Source organism: Micropterus dolomieu, linkage group LG22, assembly GCF_021292245.1.
Source record: "Micropterus dolomieu isolate WLL.071019.BEF.003 ecotype Adirondacks linkage group LG22, ASM2129224v1, whole genome shotgun sequence".
NCBI lineage: Eukaryota > Metazoa > Chordata > Actinopteri > Centrarchiformes > Centrarchidae > Micropterus > Micropterus dolomieu.
The window spans coordinates 15552664-15575867 of record NC_060171.1 but is presented as its reverse complement, the minus strand read 5'-3'; the positions used below and the strand labels follow the sequence as shown (position 1 = coordinate 15575867).

The following is a 23204-nucleotide window of genomic DNA, read 5'->3' as shown; positions in this document are numbered from 1 at the left end:
GGGGGGGGGGGGGGTTGAGAAAGCGAGAGAGAGAGAGAGAGAGAGAGAGAGCGAGAGAGAGAAGAAAGGGATCTGGGCTTCAGTTTGGTTTAGATCTGAGTAGAGAAGCAGGAGCGCGATTCAGCCCCGGACTGATCCTCTTCATGTAATTTCTGCTCGCATGGATATTTTGTTGGGATTGTAAAAAATAATAATAATAAAATAAATACATTTAAAAAAAGAAGTGCACTGACATCTCGAGAAGACGACAAGGATCCTGACTTCTAGTGCATTTTCTTGGGATTAAATCGCCTCGAAGTACCTCATGCTCTACGTCCCGGTGTAGAAAGTAGATTTGAGGTTATTAAAAGTCCGAAACTGTTTCAGGCTGCAAGTTGCCGTCTTGGGTTGAAGGCTACTGTCTTTGGATTATGTCACGAAGTATATTATGTTATGTTATTATGTATTCTACTATTTTTATTCGTTCGTAACAAACATACAAACAGTCTGTTCCGCAGCGATCCTGGATAATAAGTCACTTGATTCTTTTGAGTATTATCGGCTAAATGAATGCATTTTGATCGGAATGCTGCAGTGCATTTAATGCGCGCTTTTGTTGTTTTAGATGTAACAAAACAGCCGTCTCTCTAATGTTGCGGTTTTGCCACCAATGCTCGTCAGTTGGCTGTGCATGCATTGCACGGCATTTCAGAGACATTAATGTTTTGCAACGACCGGAGAAGTATCTGTAATATTCGGATATCCGTACAAGAATAAAAAAAAACCCATATAGATTTTTAAGTTGTCGTATGTTCAGGACGAAACGCTCAGGTCTTGTGCGGCGACTCTGGAGAAGCCGTTTGATCCCAGATACAGAAGGGGAAGATGGAAATGGCAAAATTAGTGAGGGCTGTAGGGACGATCTGTTCGGAAACAACCCAGAGAAAATTCCCAAAACGGAGCTCAGACCGATGACCCCTAGCGGGTGTCTTGTAGGGGACATAGGGGGTGTGTGCACCCCGAGCCCCGTGGAGAGCAGCGGCTTGGGGGTCACGTCGGACCAAGATGGGGGTGCAGTGTGCGTCCAGGAGCAGGGGAGCCCCCGCTCTATACGGGACGGAGAATGCAGGACAGTGACGTGCTGCTTATTTAAAGACCGGGACCACTCCGAGCTTAGGGGTCCAGAGACGGCTCAGGGTACCAGGGACCCAGGGTCCTGTCACTTTGTGCTGAGGAACCTTGGACCTCGGGATAGCAGCTCTCCTGAGGCGCAGGAGGCAATGCCACGCGCGGTGTTGGAGCAAGAACTGAAATCAGCCACATACTCTCTTTTGAAAAGGCTGAAGGAAAGGGCGCTGGATACCTTACTAGAAGCAGTGGAGACCAGAGGAGGGATGCCCAGCGACTGTGTTATGATTTCCCGGACAGAACTTAGGTTGGGTGGCCATGTGGCATCCCCACAGCTGCTTGTGTGTAAACTGTACCGCTGGTCCGACCTCCAGCACCCTGCCCAGCTCAAACCACTCTGTGAGTGTAAGAGCTTTGGGGCCCTGGACAGTCCAACAGCATGCTGCAACCCCTATCACTACAGCAGGCTGTGTGGGCCAGGTAAGTGCATCTGCCAGGACACAGAATTTGTTTGTATGTAGCACCTTACAGGCCTTTGTAGATGCTGCCTTTGGGGTAAAGTCACCAGATGGTAGATAACCATAATACTGTCTGTTTTTACAGCATAGGTTTTCTCTAACTTTCTTGTCTTTAACCATAGTTGCTTATACATTTTCATTTAGGATCTTCTCGACATGCCTAGGTTTTATGAACTTACAAGTAAATCCTACAGATACATCTTAATAAGTAGGCTTTTTTTTGCCCATTTGCATTTAAAATTTTGCCACATATTATAAAGAGAACTTCAAAGGTCATATTGATAGTTGCCTGGCAGAAATGAACTTTTCAAGACTGTAAAAGTGTAAAGGACCTTGAAATGTGCTCAGAATATCTTTCACTATCACCCAGCTTTATTTGTCTGGTATTGTTTGGCTAACTTTCATACAGAGGCAGGCCATTTGATTATATAGTTAATAATTACTAAAGTCATCCTTATGGCAAGGTGAACAATAATAAAATCATGTGGAGTAAGGGATATGAGCTGAGGTAGATTTGACAAAACATAATGTGAGACTGTCTACTTTGTTGCTGTTAGGTGTTGTTCTGATCTAATCTTGATGAAGTTTAGTGTGTTTGGGAAAAATGCCAAAATGCTCTGTTACATTTTTAATATGTTTGTCACTTTTGAAGATTTTAGTTGCCTAGAAAGTTGTATTTGAACAGTGTGGTGCAACACCAGAGCATCACTCACACTGGCCTGCGAAATCTAAGCCGTTTGATGAGGAAGGCTGTTTGTTTGGACTGATGCCATCCTTACAACTCTTCTATGTTTAAGTCTTTACTGATACATGACATCTGTGGTGTGTCTCAATGTGAGCTTTATTTTCCCTATCAATGAGCTATCTATGGCTGAACCTCCCTGACCTATATTAAACAGATTCAATTTTGGCAGGTGACAGGCCTGTGATTTGGCAAACCTTAAACGCTGGGCCGCACGACCCCGCTGACCCGATGACCAGGAGTGGTATCATGTGTAAAGATGCAAGCGTCAGTATTTCTGTCTTCCCACTGGCAAAGGGGGTGGATTTTCCATAACATCCATGTTTACTAGAGCCAGCTGGCTGTGACAAGCACTTCAGAGTCATAAGTCAAACAATATCAGAATTCATAGCGTGCAAATGTGGGAAACTGATGTGGATTTGACCCACATGTCCCACCATACTGTCCAACTTGATAAGTTATTATATAGAACTCTACATTTACTGATAAACTGTGGTGTTTGTTAGTTTGAATAGACTGTTAGACAGTGTAGCATGTGATCACCCTGCTGAAGTGGATGGCAGGCTTTGCTTTGTGAGTTTGTTTCCACTAAAACTAGCAAGATGAATTGTAAGAAGAGGGAGAGGGGCACATACCCCATATTGGGACTAAGGCTCGTAGTAGACATAGCTCACATGCGCTCATGCGTGGCCCGATAGAGCTGGTATTTCTTTCATGCTATTCAAGAAGGGGGGCTTTGAATCAAGACCTTAATCACTGGTTTTTACATTGTTTGCAAATGGGGAAGTAAGGAATACGAGAGTTACATACAATACATGAAAGATGTTTCACTGAAAAACATTCTAATCCTTTGTAAAACAACTGAAATTATGCCTACAAACATGTTGTGTTAAAGCACCATTCAACTGCAGTTCAGCCTGCTTGTGTTTGATTTTAAAATTATTTGGAAAATAAACTACTTTTGTAGGTTTTATGTAAGAGTTTTAAAAGAATTAAACAGTATATAATGTGTGGCAGAGAGCTTGGATTGAAGTGAACAAAAACGTTTTCCTTTTATTTTGCCTGTCATTATACTATTCGAATGAGATCAGTTTCAAGTTGCGCTTTAAAAGCCCTTTTGTCCTAAGGAGGTCGCCTCATGCTATTTAGGTGAAGGAGTGGTGATAATATACAGTTTGCATACTACTGGCGCCAGGCTGACTAGCTGTATCTGAGTGACTGAGTTCAGATCCCAGCAATTATTGCCGCCACTCTTAAAGGACCCGCTGCTATTATGCTTTTCTCCTTCCCCTTCTCCCTGTAGGCGAGGTCACAGTGTGCTCACAAAGTTTTCTTTCCTTCTTGTGCAAATTATTCTCTTCATTTCACCTCTTTTTATTGAAGAAAATCAAGGTCTCTGAACGCAATGAAGTTAAAAATCTCTTGCTTCACTCTGATTCATTAAACTTCTAACTAAAAGTTATGGCTAGTCTCTGTAGGTGTTGTAACGACAGTTTTGGTTAAAAGATACAAGCTTAAATAACAGAAACAAATGTGTAGTTGTCAGTTGGCTTTATTAACTTTTTAATGAGCGGTTGAACAAAGTAATCAAATTCTGAAGTGCAGACACAAAGCTGGAAGAGCTGAGATGTAGTCTGGTGTCTACTTGGAAATGGAACGGAAAATATTGAAAGTATTTGTTGATGCCTTTATGATGGCTTAAAGTTTGTTGTGTTTGCATGTTTCTTTTTGCTTTTATTAAAGATTAAAGGACTATAGCCTTACAAAAATGTAGTAAAAATGTTTGGTTACCTTTGAATTGCTGTAATATGATAACATTGAATGAATTTGGATCTTTAGATGTGCAAAGAAGAGTGTAGACTTTGTAACTTCACACTGCAGGGCAAAACAGTTAATTCAAGTTTGAATTTAACATCTTATTTAGTTTAATGACTTTACGGCAGCAATTGGGTTTTACTTTTCTTTCTTTTAAAGAGCATTTCATCCCTTTATTAGGTTATTGACATGACTGTTTTGTGTTACAGAATCACCCCCACCTCCTTATTCGAGGCTTTCCCCTAATGAAGAACACAAGCCACTGGGTAAGTGACACACAAACAGATTTATTTCATCCTTACTTATTGATGTTCATCTGAATTCTGTTGTGAATAGTTGATCTTCTGTGTTTTGACTTGTAACCAGTTAGTTATAAAACTGGAATTACTTATTACTATGTATTTTCTTATTCTTTTTTTTAAATATTCATAATTACAGATATTTACAGCCTGTATATAGTCAGTCTTTTGTTTAGTCCCTGGTTTAACAGGAAGAAACAGGAATAATGCAATGTGGAGGATTTTAATGGCTATAATTTGTATAATTTGGCACATTACTGGCAAACTGCATGAGATGAGACCTTCAAGATGAGACATAGGCCAGCATGTGGCATAATGTCAGCATGCCTCCCAGATCCAGTGTGGGTAGTATGTACTGTGGGCTGCTGGGACTCTGGAGCCTGGCTGCTAGCTGGGGCTGCAAGCCTGAGTACAGCTGAGGTTTCTGGCGGCATTTGGGGGGATGTCATCAGGTAAAGCCTGTTAAAGAAGTTGCCAGGTTATCCACCTTGGAATGAAGCCCAACATGGTGTTAATTGTTTCGAATTCTTGGTGAAATGAAGAGGTACACAGATGTAGCCGTTGAGTCTCTTGGGCTGATGATAAGTTCAGAGTAGTCGTTGTCACTAGCTGGAGATGAAGAGCTCATTTCTCTTTCATTCCCCACAGATCTGTCAGACTCCACATTGTCTTACACTGAAACTGAGGCAGCCAGCTCACCAAACATCACACCAGGGGAATTCTCAGGTGGGTTTGTTTCTCCAATCGTTTTTCTCCAAATAAGGAATTTATATCAGAAATATCTTACACTGATTTTAGAGATAGATGATTTGCCAGAGAAGCAGGTCTGTAAAAACTAATTAGTAATTTGTTAAACTAGAACTTATGTTACTCAGAGAACTTTAAAGTGCATTTTTTTCTGTTGTCCTTTACATTTGAGTGCAGAAGAGTAAGGGGTATTTATTTATTTATGTCAGCACAGTAGACATACTATATAGTTTTGGATGGTCAAGTGCTGTCAGCAGCAGACGTGTGGTTTGACAATCAGTGCATAGAAGTGAATACAGGTTTTAATCATTTTAATTTTTCTAATTTGGATACATGTGTGAGCATCTGTTTATAGTAGAAGGGCTGGTTTAGTGACTCATTAACTGGACAAGACTGACTGCGTTACTATAGAAACATAACATGAAAAAGTACATCCACTGAAAGCAACATGTGTGAAAATGTTATGTTCTTTGTTTGAATAAAACAGAATCTTGATGGTGAAATTATCCATGCGGTAAATATAATTTATTCATGGATTAGGGGCTTTGCATTTTCACTGAACTAAGATTAAAAGTGATAGTTTGAGTAATAAAGCACATAAGACAGACGTTAATTTGTAAATAAGAGTTAAGTTTCTTCCATGCTGATGTGTTTGTCCATGTCTTTGTACAACAGTCCCTGTATAATTATATGGATGTTTGTGCATATAGCCTTAAATCAGAATAATCCAATCTATGAATCACTGTATTATCACAGAGCTTTCTGACTCTATTCAGCATTGCACTGTCCTGCTTTACTGGCTTTGAAATGGTTAAATTAAGTCTAGCTGAAAAAAAAGAAAAGGGAGGTATAATTCTTTCAGAGTGTTCTTTAACAACAGTTCAGTGCTCTACTTTGCATAGCGATTGAATGTCTGGATGAAAACGCAAACTTACGAAGGTAATTTAATTTTGATGTTGCACTTTATTCCTTCTCATTAAGGCCCATTATGAACAGTCCGAGCTTTATAGATAAAGGTTTCATTGTGAGCCGTGCAGAGGTTCAGCGGGGCGTGTGCGTTGGACACAGCCGGCCTCCCCTCCTCTGTTTTTCTTTCAGAAATATTTGAGTGGGATCAAACTGTAATAAGATCCAAGCTCACTCAGAAACACACACAAGCACACGTAGTTGTGCACATGCATGTGCACAGACATTCACACATACAACTCTATCTAGCCTGGCTATAACTGGGCTGCAGGGAGGGGTGGGTTCAGGGAAATGGAGTTGCTCCTGTGAATGAGGCCACACCAAAGGAAGCGAGTAGAAACAGTCCTGTCCTCTGATTTGAAATGAAACACTCCTTTCTCATGGTATGAAGTTAGCATGCCTCCCCCCGCATACAAGGGCCACAGCTAGCATGCACAGTATCATTTGGTATCATGTGGAGTCAGCCCTCATTTTGGGGTTTGCAGGGAACAGCATTTCCTGTTCAAGGGTCTGCCATAGCTCAGAGGCCTGCACACTGAGCAGTTGACATGGCTACCTGGCAGTGAAGTATTCAGTCAGAAAGGGCCCCCTCCTCTCCAGTACACATGCTGTCACCACCTCAGCATGGCCCGGCGACACTCCCTGAGTCAACAAATGAGGGGCTTGTCAGAGCGCGCACCACAATTCCTCAGAGACTGTGGTGAGGAGGGAGGATCTAGAAATGTTCGGCTTTGGTTTCTTCCAACTGTGTTGCTGCTTGTACAGGCCGGGCCAGATCATTCTGCACTGCCTGTGACACACTCAGCAACTTGGACTTGGGAAAGAGAATGACCAGTGCGCTACAGGGTGGTAGTTTTCCGTGCTGTGATCTAATTTGTGTAGCCAGTTTGTCTCTGATCATGTTGCATTTGGATTGTATGATGGTTCTTTGGTTTTAGATGAAAAGAAGTGTCCACGTTGAGTGAAACGAACTATTAGCATCTTTTTCAATGATATAGATTCGCCAGGTTTGGCCATAGTTTGTCAGAGCAAATTCCATCATAAGACCAACAGCCCGGAAGGCCTCCTTATAAAGCTTACTTAGTTCTGCTTTAACATACAGCTTTGTAATGTATAATGTTACGTTATCCTGTGTTGAACATGTTGCTGACCTGGAGACTCCACCCCTCAGGAATAAGTAAACCTCTTAAAAGCAGGTCTGGGGGGTACTGTATGGATGGGTGGGGGTTAGTCAAATAATCAACTACAGTTTGCAGCCCAGGGCTACAGAAATACCCACTGAGCATTCTTGTGCATCACACAATGGAAAAGAAAAACAGATCGGAACTGGTTGGTTTGGTAGATAAACTTGTTCTTCCACATCAACCAATATTCCGAATATATTCAGTGGTATTTAAAAATAAGTTATTTCATTCTTTAGATAATTTAGTTTCATGTTAATATGGGATATGTCTTAAAATCAATACACACCATGTCATTATGTTAATGTTACATTTAATTGCGGATACAGTGTTCTTGCATTCTTAAAAAGCTTCCTCATGTGCACATTCTTGTAATAATGTCTCAGTGTAATACTCATACTGCCAGTTACTGTGCCGACATCTGAACCATTCACAATGCTTTATTTAAATATGGATGTGTCACAATGTGGGAGAGAGACAGCCCCAGCAGGCACTCTGTGATTACATCATGAGTGGGCCCTAGCTTTTGAGACGGTGCATACATAGTATACCTTAGTACTGTGTGTGTGAGGGAATGTGCCTTTGCTGGTGCCACCCTCCCAGTCTGCCTGCACACCTGTTTCCTCACTGCCTGGGCTTCGTCGTGTGGACATCAGAGTGAAACCCTTTGAAGCAGGTCTCATTGCTTCCTGTATGACACTACACATTGACTTTATTATGTCAGTCACATTGTCTCTGACATTGGGGGCTCTTTATGTTTGTCACTTCTTCATTATAACACTGCTCTGGCCAGCTCTTGCTCTCAGCGTTAGGAGGCATGCCAAGATGTCTTTGCATTGCTGCTTAGAATTTCAGTTATATTTAGAGTTATATGTGTCACCGTTTATAGCGATTACAATATTAACAGTGTTTTTGTACAATAATTGATGCAGGCCTTCACCTCTGTGCCTGGTTTAGACTATTGTAAGATTATGGCTCCAGTGTTCCTCCATTTTCAGTCATCAGAGGTTGTGTCCTCAACCAACTGAGTGGAATATGTCAGCATAACACTTTGTGTACACGCTCATGTCGGTGTGAGTTGTGATCACCAATGTGAGTGGAGGGGCTCCCTCAGATTTGCTTGTCAGGTGACCAGAAGGCATGCAGAGTGACCTGAGTTGCTTGACTTTTTTTTCCTCTTTTCTTCCCCTTCCTGACAGTGTAGGAAAGTTGGACTGGAGGAGCGGAAAGACTGAAAGTTGTTAGACGTGGATTAAGCAGAGTTGCTGTATCACTCACTGGAGGGAAGAGGGCATCAGCAGGTTGTCAGGGTTCCCACACAGTAATCACACAGTGCTCACCTCTGTCTGCCTCCATGCCTCTGGAGGAAAGGCCAGCTTTGTCTCTCTGGATGTCTCATCTGCAGACAGGCACCGTGTCAGGTCTATTCTGGTATTGACTGATTCTTCCAGGCAGAACAAGGCAGTTAGTAGATAGATGGGAAGGGCCTCATGTGAGTCACGCAACAGTTTGCTCGGGGAAGTTAACAGTGAACAACACGCAAGAGCTGGTACAACGAAAACACATCTGTAAAGCTTATGTTTATACATTTATAAGTCCAGATGCATACTGACATACATTCACACACAATAGCAAAGCAAATTAAATTGTGCAGTCAATATTAATCACAGCCCGCCTGTCTGTGTCAGGAAGAGTCCAGCGCTAAGCATCAAACCATTCCCTCTGTCTGTGTCAGAGACAGTGGAAATGTGTGGAGTAATTAGACCGCCTAATCAAGGCATGTGATGCTTCTCTTGATTAAATAGATTAGACTGGACCCGTATTTGTTGATCTGACTTTGAAGGCATGTGATTCCACTTTTGCTAGCGACTAATTAAATAGCATATATACTACACACATCAGAAAAGATATATTGGGATAGATTGCACCTCTAATTTGTTCTGACCTCTCTCGTTCTGTTTCTCCGTATTAGATCATATATTTAGTTCATTGCAGTGGCCTTGGTATTTCATTTTTTTCTCTCCGGAGCTGTTGAGAGTGATTCTGAGTGACATAATAGAAGGTGACATCATTAACAGCACACCCAAATCTCCAGCCAAATGATCATTTCTAGCTCAGAGAACATCATGTTCAATTGAATATTAATAACTGTCATCCTGCATCTATCTTTTGTGGTTTACTTTACAAAGCAGTGTGTTGAGTATATGAAGTATTTATTTCCCGCTGTGCAGATAGCTTTCATGATCAGGGCATGTGGGGCTGACTCTGCAGTTCTAAAGCAGAGGTATGGTCTGATGGATTGACAACTGCATCAGCATGTTAGCGATGTCCCCCTCCCCTCCTCAAGGCATGATCCCCCTGCTCCGCCTCACAGACCCTAGAGTGATGCAGCCTGGGCTCATCTCCCCCTGCAGCCTGGCACATGGCCTCAGGTTTCCACCGCAGCCCTGAGCCTTCCCAGCGCCTGGCCGCCCACACTCCCTCAGGAGCCCCAATGCTCCAGGATACGGGATGTGGAAATAATGTGACTCGAGTGCTTCCACCCTGCCTCCCGAAATCAGGTTTTGCGGATTGTTTATTTGAGGGGAAGGAGGCCTCAGACAAACATCCTGTTTTAAAAAGCTGCCTGGGTTTTGTAGCAGTGCAAGGCGGTGAATTGCCCCTTTGACAGCGGGGGGAGACTGAGGAATGTTGAAGAGAAGGCCAGCATCTCGGGGGACATATGGGGGCTCTCCTCATCCGTTTGTCATGTCCAGTTTGCAGAGTCCATTTTGGGCTGGGGGGCGGAGGGTTGTAGCTATACATCCTGAAGGGTCTAGTGCTCTATTCTCTCTGTAGTGGTGTAGGGCCTGTACCCACAGTCCTCGTCTCAAGTATCCGTTCCTGTCCTGGGAGGCTGGCTTCCGTTTCCCCTTACATAATACACATAGAAAAAGAGCCATTGATAAGAACGATAAGGCCATTTTTCATTTTCCCTTTCTCAGCATTGTTAGACTGTGGTGTGTCAGACCTCCACTTTCAACTTTTTCTCTCAGGGGTTATGACATTGAGGATCCTCAGTGGAGTCGTACACAATCTATGTGAACTGTTAGCTCATTAATTTAACATGTTTGTTGTTGTGTATGGAAGGGTGTTGTGTGTTTGTATCTCTGTGATTCTTTGTGGTATGATTGCAGTGTAGTTTGTTTCCCATCTGTTAAATAAATACTTTTTGTATTTCAGATTTTTGAGACTTTATGATGTGAGCCACATCAAGATGAGAGCAAGTCATTATTAACAGCATTTACAACAAGGCACTACAGGTTTATAGCAGAGAAATCTCCTTAATGTGAGCCATCTGTGTCAAACAGCGGAAATGAAGTAAGCACTTTGTAGCATCTTAAATTGTCACATAGATGGAGAGGAGGGGGTGTAGTTGTCAGTTGTGTTGAGATCTGAACTGAATTTGCTATAAGAGTTGATTTTCAGAACTCGCAACACAGGTCGTAGATGAGGTGAGGTAATGTGACCTCTACGTGCAGAGTGAAAGCTATGCTAATCTAAAGCAGTCGTTGGAGAGGCCTGAAACACCTTACATGTCAACAGAAACTAGCCTGCTGAACGTAGTATTTATCTGTCTCCTCTTGGCAAGCCAGTGTGGTGCCAGTGCTGCTGGGTGTTTGACTAACTTCTGAAGGGCTTACAGATAAAGATAAATCTGTAGCCTCATACATGACTATGAGTCTTAAACTCATACTCATGTAAATTCAAACTCATTTGAATTTACCGAGTGTACTGTGCTCAGTCATGATAAGGTGGACTGTGTTTCATTTTAGGGCTTACCACACAGATAGTACAGTCTGTAGAAATAACAGGTGGTGTGCCCAGGCTATAATTTTTGTCCCATATTCTACCTTAGCAAACAAAGTAAGTGAGCTAATCTTGTCGTGTGCTCAGGGAGGGCTGCTGTTACCATCCTCTCTTCCTTCACACCGCAGCGTAGCACCAGCCTCCACCAATAGCTCCATTCATTCAGCTCAGGGCACAGGGTTACAGCAACAAATAAAGAGCGTGCAATGCCATTAAAAATGTAAGGAATGCCCAACTGTTAGTTTAGTGTTTTAGTGTGCCTCCTCTCAAGGCTGAGAGGGGGAACAATACTCCATTTGAGCTGGCCACTGCTAGCCTTGCAACGCTTGGCAAGCAGTAGCAAAGGAGGTGCCAGTTGTGGATGCAGTTTTTATTTTCTGACCATTTTACCCACAATTATAAATCCAGACACTGGCCTTGGCCAGCTATGATTTAGGCCTGTGGTCTGATTGCTGGCGAAAATAGATTCAAGATTTTTTTCCTTCCTCCCCAGAGGAGCATTGACAGTTGTGCCTGAACCTATGGCTGTCAGTATTTTTAAAACTCAGAATAGCCAGTGCATTCTTTGAGCCTCCAGAATGCTGTGTGTGGATTAACTGTTGGGGCCCATGTCATTCGACATCTCTACACAAGCCTTTTACAGCCAGAGGGAAAGGATAGGAGCTCATTGTTGATGGGTAAACAGTAAACTCCCAGTGTATTAAGGCTTTGTTAATTTTCTCTCTACTGTACATGTGTAAACTGAGAAACAGGGATTTGAGACTTGAGTTTTTCACTTTCTTTATCTTGAACTTGATCTACTGGAACTATGTCTTCATTCCACTCCCTTGTCCTAACATGGGGCCAAGTATGATAGACATCTTTGATCTTGTTCCCGAAAAATGATGGCTTTTAAATCTAAACAGAAAACATTTATTTTGAATGATGGTCCAGCAAAACACCCCTGATAATATATTGTTTACAATGGCTTAGCACACTGTTCTGACAAAGGTATTTTATTTTCCGAGTATGTACAAGTATGTATGTCCTCGGGTTCTACACAAAGCACAACTTGACATGGCACATTGTACTGTTGGATCAAGTTTTTGCAAGTAGTAGTTGTTACAAGTCATAAACATGGTTATGTGAACATTCTCATTGATTATGTTCCCCAGGGAACATTATATTTACTTTTGCAATGTGTGTTTTACTTATCTTTTATTTGTGTGCATTTCTGAAGACTTGGCTGTGTGGCTCAGTACGTGCAGTCAGGCTGTCGCATTTCAGGGTACGGTTTAGATTAGAGGTCTGGCTGTAGCTTCCCCCTCTTCCCCTCTCAGTGACTGCCAGCACATAATTTACTTAATGAAATCCTGCCATTCCCTTTAGCTTCAAGATTTTTTGCAGATGTTGACAGGGAAGGACTTTGTGAATAATTGGAAATGTTCACTCCTGCATTTTTAATGAATGTCTTGCTTGTTGTGAACGGGCTGACTTGTCGGGAGATGGGGGAAACAGTCTTTGTTTGGTTGAGCTGGTGTCTGGATGCCCGCGGTGGAGCAGTGTGGGTTACAGACCAGCAAGTGTTGTGATTGAAACAGAAACTCTGGTGCCACATTATCCTGACAGAACACATTCTCCTCGCAGACTCTGATCCACTGGGCCGATCAATAGGAAAACCATTGTTTGAACGGCAAATGCTGTCCATCATAACTGGTCCACCTCCCAGCCCGGTGGAAACCGAATACCTGCCTTTCGCCTTAAATTAGTCAGACTAATATAACTCGTAATAATAGAGTTCCTTGTTATTGTTCATTTATAGCATATAGCTTGAATATATAGGCCAGTTTCCTCCCTCGGTGTAGGGTCTAGTTTTTTGATTAAAGAAAAGTATGAATATAATAAAAGCACTAGTGTGTATGTAAAAGATTCAGACAACACAGTCAGCCCGTCCTCTCTCACGTGACGTGTGATTTTGTGAGAATTTGACAGCAAACAAGATGCTCAAACCTCAAGAAAGAAGGCAAACCTTCTTGCTGCACCGCCCGCTTCACTCAGTCCTAACCAGAGTAGGAAGTTAGGAGGCACAGCGAGGGGAGGAGGGGGGAGTTCAGGAATGTGCAGGGTCTCCTTTACTCAAACGCTCCAGCCTTTGTGGCTCGAACCTTCCTCCCTCACACACTCGCAAACAAACGCAGTCACACACACGCACACAAACAGATAGGTTGTAGGAGGAGGTGAAAGGACACAGCCACCCAGCAGGATGTTCACTCAGTGTTTTGATTTCTGTGCTCTCTTAGACTTCGCTGGCCTTTAACGCTGTCTGTAGATATGACATTGACAAACATCCCCCGCAGTTTTCACAGAGCTTTTACATGCCCTGAAGGACTCTCGTAGGCCTCACTTGCATCACCACCATCACTTGTGCTCCATGTCTCTTACACATTGCAGAGCTTTGGAGGAAACTATGAGGAAATGTGCAGCACTAAAAACCAAAACAAAGAGCATTCTCCCTAAAACCAGTGGTTTCTTACTCATGCGCCCAGACGGCTCCTCCATATTAGCCTCCTTAGTTTCCTGTGCTTTTTACACCCTCTGTTGTTTATTGATTTAATTTATGGATTTTGTTAGTTATCTGCCATCAAGGGTACAGCACTTTTCCTTCCTCATGGGGTCATCCCGAAACAGCAACAGAGGGAAAGTGGAGAGGAAGTGGATGACAATGTAAAGCATTCCCATTGTGACCAACCAGGCTTGGTGACTGGATTCAGTTTCTCCGGCTCCCACAGTGTTTTCTCCCAGCACATCTCTCTCTCTGTCTCTCTCTCTCTCTCGCTCAGTAGAGAGAAAGGCCAGACCTCAGGGAGAAAAATCCATAGACGTATAAGAGCAGCTCCAGTTAGCGTGTCTGTCTGATAAAGCTGACTTTGATGGCAGCGATAGCCCAGACGCCAGCCTAAATGTGGCCTGCTCAGGGGTTATAGTCAGCCTGTAGGAACCATTGTCTACAGAATTAAAGCCATACCATACTCTGAGCTGGAGGAGAGGCTTTTGCTTTAGTTCCACTTGAAAGAAGGTTAAATCTAACAAATTACAGGAGAGGGTGCGCAGGAATGCACAAAAAAATTGTTATACATTTTCATGCACATAACCACAATGTACACACACACACAGTCCTCATACCCCCCCTCCACACCAACCCCCCATTCTATCAGTTCATTGGGTAGAGTCTAATAGCTGGAGGGGAATCTAATCCTTGGCACAGGATGAGAGACTGCTGTTCCCCCTCCTCTCCTTGCTGCTCTCCTCCCCTCAACTGCGCTGCTTAAAGGAACTGGCAACAGTGTTTTTCTTTTTCTTTTTTCCTCCTCAGCAAAGTTTTGGAGGAATGAGTTCATCTCTGCTCCCCGCTCTGGATTAGGAGAGATGAAGTATAATGGAGGTGGCCCCGGAGCTTGGTGGGGAGATGTTAGCACGGAGGGGAAGCTGTTGTTTGTCTGCCTGTCCCTGACACTCGGCCTCCCATTCATCTCACTCCAAGGCTGCGGAGCTGTGTTTACCCCGGGGCAGCTCTTTTCTGCTTCTCCCTCTGCCCTTTCCTCCTCCCCTCTCCTTTTCATGCTGTCTTTAAAAGCATTACTGGATGATCATCAAGGATTGCCATTGAAACTTTCAAGTACAATTTGTGTGTACTTAGTAGTAATTATCCAGTCTCGCCCTCGAGTGCAAGGAACTCATAGCAGGGCGATCTGCTTTTTTCCACATGTAAACCTGTGGAAAAGGCTTGGGCAAGTTGTGTTTAACGTAGGCATATTTAAGGAGTGTGTTAATGGCATGTTGGTCTTCTTTCATAACAGAGGGAAATGATTTAATAGCTATGATCATGATCAGTATTTGCCATTTCTTTGGCCCATAAGAATCACAGTAGTCTATATTATCTTCAGTGGAAGAATGTAACTATTCAAGGACATATTCATAAAATGTAAAAAAAATAAATAAAATAATATAAAGTTTAAATTAGCTCCAAACTAAAACTAAAAAGAAAAAAGCAACTTATAAATGAATGCATCAGTAATAGTGACAACGCACATTAATCAACATTTCGGTAAATGGGCCAGTGTTAGCCAGCTGGCTCATATGTTAGGTAATATGCTATTATTATTATGAGTAGTGCTTTTACTTTTAATACATTTTACTAATAATACTTACACATCTTTTACTTAAGTGACATTTTCATATTTAAACATTGCAAGTTTTAAGTGTAATGGAGAATTTTTGTATTATAGCTACTTTCTCTTCAGAAAAGTATCTGAATTCTTGCGCTCTCATTTTTCATGCAGATAAATAATAATTTATGTTAAACCAATACCTCTTATAGCTGACATTTCAATACTTTTTTTGCAGACACTTGAGCATGTGTCATTGTTTGCTTTCTGAGTTCCAGCGAGCTGATATAAGTCTGTGTTTGTGGTCAGATCTGATGTCGTCCTTTTGATACTCTGAATCCCTCCAATCAAACAGACCACAGGGAAACAGAAAAATCAACATTTTTACATGGTTTCCATGGAGCTCACGTCTTGTTATGGAAATAAAGCTCTGCACACCAAATGCTTTCTGTGGTTGGAGTAGTGTTCGTTAAATATCTCTGTTTACTGTGTGAGTATACTGAGACAATGTAGTACGTGCGAAAAGAGGCTTCCCTGGCTACATTTAATTCATTGTGTGAGTGGGCTTTTTATATTTTGAGTGTTGAAATCTGTTAATTCTTGGCGCTTAAGGGAAAGCCAGACAGAGACTATCCTTATATTGCTAGAACTGTGCTAGCTGCTTTATTCCATGTATTTCATGTTGGCATGGAAACTTTTGTAGACTAAACAGCTTCCACAGATCTATGTATCTCCACTTTTTTGCAAGTAGCATGTAAAATCTGGTTATGTAAGGCCTTAAGAGTCAATTAACTCCTTCTGATGCCCCTGGCTGCAGGAACAGGAAGTGCAGCAGCCATACTGTGGCTGCGTCCATCGCCTCTGAGACTGACACTAAGAGGAGAGGCTTTTGAGAATAAAATAACAAAAATAACATGCGCTACTATTCTAATGGGTAAACGGAGCTGTTAAAAGGTGGCAGGGTTAAATGGATGCAGAGCACCAGTAATTGCTCCCAGCCTGTCATGGCTCCGCCCTGAGCAGACCCTCTCAAAGCCCAACATGGAGTCGAAGAGAGTTGGGTGTCTCTGCTGTGGTCAGAGGAGAGGAATACACGCCCTCCCTTCTTCGCCTCATGTCTGACTTATATGTTTGAGCCTTGGCCCGGCATCTGCATCAGTTTCTGGTTACATACTAATAATTAAACTTGGCTTCATATTCTCTTACATCAATTTGGGAAATGTAGACAAACATTTACAGATCATGCAAACATTGCTGAGGGAACAAGGCTTCCTTCAAAATCTCAAAGAATGAGCATTTGAAGATGGGTGAGCAGAGGGCAGCTTGAGCTCTGGAGTGGAGGCCATAGTTGCTGTGGAGATGTTGTCCAAACAGTCTGCCGATTAGTGATTGCTCTTCACTGTTAGAGAGATCCTAATGAGTTCTCTCAGAGCTCTCACCTCAGCACCGCCACCTAGCCAAAACACACAAGTTCAGGACAAGAACACAAACATGCTTGCTGATTTTCTTCCCCGTCCAAGCAGACACATGTGCGCACAGGCACACGTAGACGCTTAACACAACAGAGCGACAGGAAAAGGCCTGGCTCATGGTGTGCTCATTGTCTTCCCTCAGGCTCAGGCTTAACATTTGATACATTTCTAACCTTTGTCCAGCTCGTTCCACTTCCTGGTCCTTGCAGTCTTACTGGCTACCTACGTTCCAGGCAACGTGTGAAAACTAGACACTATCAACCAAATTGTTTTTGCTTTTTTTCTTCCCATCTAAAAAGGAGGAGATTATAGCCATTTGGTCTTTTGTGTTTGTGTGCATAGTTTCAAAGTGAGTTTACCTTGATGTGTGGGCTCCATTTGATTTGAGACAATAGAGGGTCATAAATAAGTTAGGGGTTGAGTTCTTTGTGTGGCCCAGCCACGCCGAAGTAAAAGCTGGGCTCAGAGTGGAGGAGCTGGAGTGTGGAATTCACTAATGGCACATGCATGTTGGGGCCCCTGAAGAGAGGGGGTCATTTCAGCCATCAGTGTGTGCGCAAACACACAGAGAGCCTGTCTGCAGCTCCCCCCCACCCCCACACATCCCCACTCACTCTTTTGCTCCCCCTTCACAACACAGAGAGCCGTGAACCAGCAGGCGTTTTGTCTGTGCAAGTCTGGTCAACTTTTTTGCTAATCTTTGTATAAACTTTACTAGTGTGGGTCACTCAACAGAACGGTTTAGTTGGGTGGGAGGTGAGCGAGGCATTTTGTTGAGTGTGGATCTCCGATGCTCCACCTTAAAGGCGTTTGTTAATGGGGCAGGCGGTCATTAAGCCCTGAGAGCAGAGAGACTGAAAGGAATGGGGCCACAGGCCCAGGCTTTAAATCCTCTGTGCCAATAGACTCTCTGAAGCAAAATAATGGCATCACTCTGTGTGTGAGTTAATGGGAGCTGATAGCATGAAGGCTGGGGGGTCAGCGGGTCACAGGCTTGTGCTAAGTTGTCAGGGAGCTGAATGCCGTCCCTGGGCCCACAGCAGGGGGAAGAGCTGGGTGAAGGGGGAGGGGGACCCCCTGCCTGGCCCTCTCCCGTCACCCCCACTCTGTGGAATGTGAGGAAGATGAGGGAAGATGAGAAAGAGGCACCGTCATTCTCCAGAAGTAAAGGGTGAAGAGACAAATGTGAGACTTTCTTCTTTTTCATCTTTTTCCTCTCTTTTTTCTTTTCAATCACCAGCCTCTCTCCTGGTTCCACCGATTTTTTGAGCAATATAAATGTATTACAGCTTCAAGCAGGGTGGACTGAAGCATCCTCTGAAAGTAGTTGACAGTGCAGTGTTTGTTCAGTATGGGGAAGATAGAAGTCTACCTAGGGAGCAGTAACTCTCTTTTGAGTGCTGAGGGCTGTCACTGAAAAGAGCTCACAGACTGCAGCCATGAAAACTGAATTAACAAGCTGATTTAGTGGACAGACATGTTTAAGAATAAGATGCCGACTTTGTTCCTCTGTAAAGAGAAAAAAGTGTTTTTGTCTTAAGCAGTGTTTACTGAAACGTGCACAGGCAAAACAATGATTTTTCAAACGGTTGTAAGTAGGTTTTGAATCTAGGCCCAGTACACTACTGCAGGGACTTGTTTGCCAATTTTCAGTGGAAATACTGAGTGTTTTCCTTCATTCATTTTAGTAAACATGATCTGTTTTGAAAGAGCATGTGTGAGTAGCAGTGACTGCCTCTGTGCTGGGTGGTCGGTGTTTAATCATTACATTGCCCTCTCGAGGCAGTGGAAGAAACTGCAGGTCTTCAGTTTGACCTCCCTCCACTCTCCACCCCCAGGATATGTATAGTTATGTGTGTGTGTGTGTGTGTGTGTGTGTGTGTGTGTGTGTGTGTGTGTGTGTGTGTGTTGGACTGATGTGCGCTGGTATTTATACAAGGCTTAGATTTCAATACAGTTCCTCCTTCAGTATTTATAATGTGGCCAACTGCTCTGAACAATAAAAAGAGATAGTTAATCCCTTAAAACGTAAGCCTTCCTTTTTACTAGGCCTGTTTGCTTTTGTTTATGTCTTGTATAACGACTGTCTCTCTGTCTATTCTAGATGCCAGTATGTCACCTGATGCTCCTAAGCAGAGCCACTGGTGTAACGTGGCGTACTGGGAGCATCGCACACGTGTGGGTCGCCTCTACACAGTGTACGAGCACTCCGTCAGCATCTTCTATGATCTACCTCAGGGCACGGGCTTCTGCCTGGGCCAGCTCAACCTGGAACACCGCAGCAGCACCGTTCAGCGCACACGAGGCAAAATCGGATACGGCATCCTTCTCAGTAAAGAGCCAGACGGCGTTTGGGCATATAACCGCAGTGAGCACCCCATATTTGTCAACTCCCCTACCCTGGACGTGCCTAACAGCAGAACTCTGGTGGTGCGAAAAGTGATGCCAGGCTACTCCATCAAGGTGTTTGACTATGATCGTTCATGCCTCCTGAGGCACACCACAGAGGCTGACCTCCTGGATGGACCCTATGACCCCAACAGTGTGCGCATCAGCTTTGCTAAGGGCTGGGGCCCCTGCTACTCAAGACAGTTCATCACCTCCTGCCCCTGCTGGCTGGAGATCCTCCTCAACAACCATAGATAACACAGACGGACCCCACAAACTATCCCAAATATCATCTACCTAGATTTAATATAAAGTTTTATATATTATATGAAATATATATTATACTTGTAAATACGGAGTCATTTTTACAATGTAATTATTTATGTATGGTGCAATGTGTATATGGACAAGAGGAAAAAAAACGGAAAATGCACTTTGGCTTATATATATTATATATATAAATATATATAAAGATAAAGAATCTTTCAATACCAACTTGAGAAATTATACAGCAAAATTAGAATGAGTCTGGATTTGGTGTATAGTTTTCATATACTATTAATATCCAGACAACAAGCTAACACCATTCACACATTGATAATAAAGTATTCGCATAATAATTCTCTTTGTTTGGTCTGCATCATTAGCTCTTTGTTTACAACACATTCAATATTTCTCTCTGATTTATTTGTCTGGTGTCAAAACAAGTGTATTGATGTCTTCTGGACACCGATATACTTAACCCTAGCTGTTGTGATTTGTTTAAAATACAAACCATCACAAATCTCGTTTACCACATGTTATACTCATGCATTATACTGAAATCTGGTGTATGACCTAGTGTGGCATTTGACATAAACCGATTGTTAAGATCCTCTTTCCCAGTTGAAATGCTGTTTTACTTATATTCAACTTGCCAAGCAGAAAATGATCAGAGCGATTATTTCACTGTTTATTCAGAATGGTCATTGTGAAGAGTAGTATTATATTTGCACTAGTTGTGGGTATAGAGGAGTTCATTAACTAATGATATGTATGTATTCAGTAGCATCTAGATCAAGTTCATCACTAGATGTTAAGACAAGCTAGCTCAACAGATCCACATGTCCTTGAGGTCCTAAGGAGCCCCAGTAATGAGGACTGAGAGGAGACGGTGTATGGAGGACATTGTAGGAGGAAATGAGGAAACTACTCAGGCTCAGCAGTCAGGCGATCGTTCCAAAGGTGTTTCTCCTTCAGCACATCATCATTGGCACGTGGTCACAGGTCTCAGGTCTCCACAGCTAGCTCGTCTTATAATGGACGTTGTTATAACTGACCAGGGATGCGGCACCCTGAAACCGCCACAGTGATACTGGAATGTATGCAGAGAAACCAAGAAGTTTTACAAGCCTACTGGAATCTTAAAAACTACAGCCAAGGTGGATGTGGTTTTGCTGGCTTCCTTCATAATTGCTGGTGTTGGGTTGTCAGATTGGCGGTGGTGGTAGTGGAGTTGGGGGGGGGGGGGGGCAGAGGTCTCTGCCAACATTCAGCAATAGAGCCATTCACTAACTCTGATTCTGGTTTAATGAGTGCTGAACTGTGCAGTTACAAGTTTATGTGTTTTTAAAAATGAGCTCTCTAAGTCATCAAAACTGTTGGATGGGTTTTTTGAAGTTTGAAAACAAAGCACTTTGAGCAGAGAGACCCCAAGATAAGGGGTTGTTTTTTATGACAGCTTGTCATATTTTTTGAAAATACTACTTTCCAATCATGTGTGCTGCTGAGTGCAGCGGCTCCGTCCTTCCCCTCCTCCATAAAGACTCAGACAGACTCCTCCAGGCCTGCTGTCTGTCTGGAGCCAAGACTGCTCAGAGTTCAAACAGCAGAGAGGAGTGGCTCCACTCCGCCTCTGTCTCTGCCTCTGCTCTCTTCCCTACAACTGGGGGCCATTATCCTGCTCTTTTGTGTCTGTGTTATGGGAAAAGGGCCCACATCACCACTGGAGAGGAACTGGCAGACAATTATATGGGGTGGCGAGGAGCTAAGACACATAGTGGGCAGATTACACAAGCCACCACAGAGGGTATGAGAGGGGGCCTAATTAGACAGGGCTGGGGAGAGGCCAAGCGACAATACACATCTACTGAAGCTGCATCTCTGGAAAGGCGCCTGCTCTGCTTTGCTCCAAAGCTGAAATAGTTGTGGCAGGAGGACTTAAACTCCGGGCAAGATGAAGGGGAGAAGGGAAAAGCCATGTAAGTAGCTTTGTGTGCTCCACAAGCTCAGGAATGGTATTGATTAGCAGGCTGCAGCCCTCAATCATTTTCTGGAGAAGTCTGTGTTGCTCTCGGGCCCCAAAAACCCAGCCGCCATTTTGTTCCACTGTTAATGATACACTGAGCCGTCGTTGCAGCGCTGCATTAAATAGAAATGGATGGAGAAAACAACATAGTAGCTACTTTTCACAACACAAACACGAAGCACTCTCTGTGTGTATGATACAGAAATGCTAGGTATGGATATATCTGCATTTGTGTTTCTGTGCACAAATACATCTCTGAGCTTGTGTGCGGACAACTGCTTTTTAAAGCTCCGGAGTTTCGAAACCCTGTTATTATGGCTTCTGTCCTGCCAAAGCCTCAGTGCATTCCTTAGACTGTAGATTCTTGTCTGTAAGCCTCTCCTAAGGCCTGATTCTCCATGTTCACAGTTGGCAACAAAAGATTGAGGTCTCTGATAATTACAATCAAGTCACTGAACTCATCTGTTCCCTTTTAACAAAAGATGAGCACACCTGCAAAAACATCCCTCGGTTAAATGTGAGAATAAATGAAGGGTAATAATTTCAACCAGAAGTGATTTCAGCCTCCTGTTGGTCTCATAAGAGATTAGAGTGTTAAAACAGACGCAAATGTCAGTATTGAAAAGTTATAGGTCATTTGAGCCAGGCAGATGTGGAACTACCGCAGCTCACCGCCACTCGCTGCATTTGATCACGCTGTCTTGCACATCTGGCCCCAGTAAAAACACAGTGAGGTAATAGCACCTTTTGAAATGAAGAGAGATTACACAGAGCGCCTGAAACACTTCCTGCTCTCTTTCTCTCTCTCCCTCTCTGTTTCTCATGAACGCCAGCTCACGGAAGTCTTCTCACCTTGGCTGGGGGTGTTAATTTACGGCTCCTCGCAGCTGCCATGCTCGCCACTTACTGGGCGTGCTGACACATGCCAGCGCACAGGGGATCCACGCTCTCAGAGGGGATTATGGGCCGGCACGCAGGGCAAGCCAAGAAAGGGAGACTTTTCCTTTTGGGCGTTTTTCCACCTTAATAGGCTGAATTTAAGACCACAGATGAGAGGTGGTGTGACTGATGTGTCCGGATTTTGGTGTGGGTTGCATGTGTGTTTGAATGCACAGGTATGTTTTGTGTCTGTAAGGCCATCATAGGCACATTTTAGTACTTCTCCATGCTGATTAAATGTTGCTTCCAAAGTGACAATTTCTTTTGTATCTCCACAATGACAAACCATGATTCTGCTACTGTGCTGCAGGCCTCTAACTGAGCCTGGATAAGACCATTGAGTAAGCATTTAGGTGGTTTTTCAGAAGCCAAAAGCAGCCCGGTCCTGATGCTCCTCTGCAGATCCCACCCTCCTTTGGGTAATTACAGGGTGCACAGGGGCCTCTCTGACGTACGAAAAGGATTTATTTTAGTGAGTTTCCACAGAGGTTAAAAGAATGCCACAGTGTGAGTACACGCACACAGACATACACACACCCTTAAACTCAGTTCTGACAGCATTTATCAACAGCCTATTGCTGCCTCCCCTTGTCCAACTCAGATCATAGGAGCACGGCCGTCCTTACTGTGGCATTCAGTTATATTCAAGATGCTTTGGAAATGTTTGCATATCTGAATTAACATGTTCAACTTTAAAGTTTCTCTCCCCCAAACTTTTTCCTCTGAAAATCTAAATACCTCTATCAATT

General features: G+C 43.3%; 1 protein-coding gene across 1 annotated transcript; it reads left to right on the top strand.

Annotated features, from left to right (window-relative positions):
- Positions 1 to 120: 120 nt before the first annotated feature.
- Positions 121 to 19849, top strand: smad6b (SMAD family member 6b). The gene is made up of 4 exons (XM_046038000.1): positions 121 to 1587; positions 4392 to 4448; positions 5130 to 5207; positions 18946 to 19849. Exons 1-4 carry the CDS (start codon positions 789 to 791, stop codon positions 19485 to 19487), a joined length of 1476 nt encoding a protein of 491 aa, XP_045893956.1. The 5' UTR covers positions 121 to 788; the 3' UTR covers positions 19488 to 19849.
- Positions 19850 to 23204: the final 3355 nt, after the last annotated feature.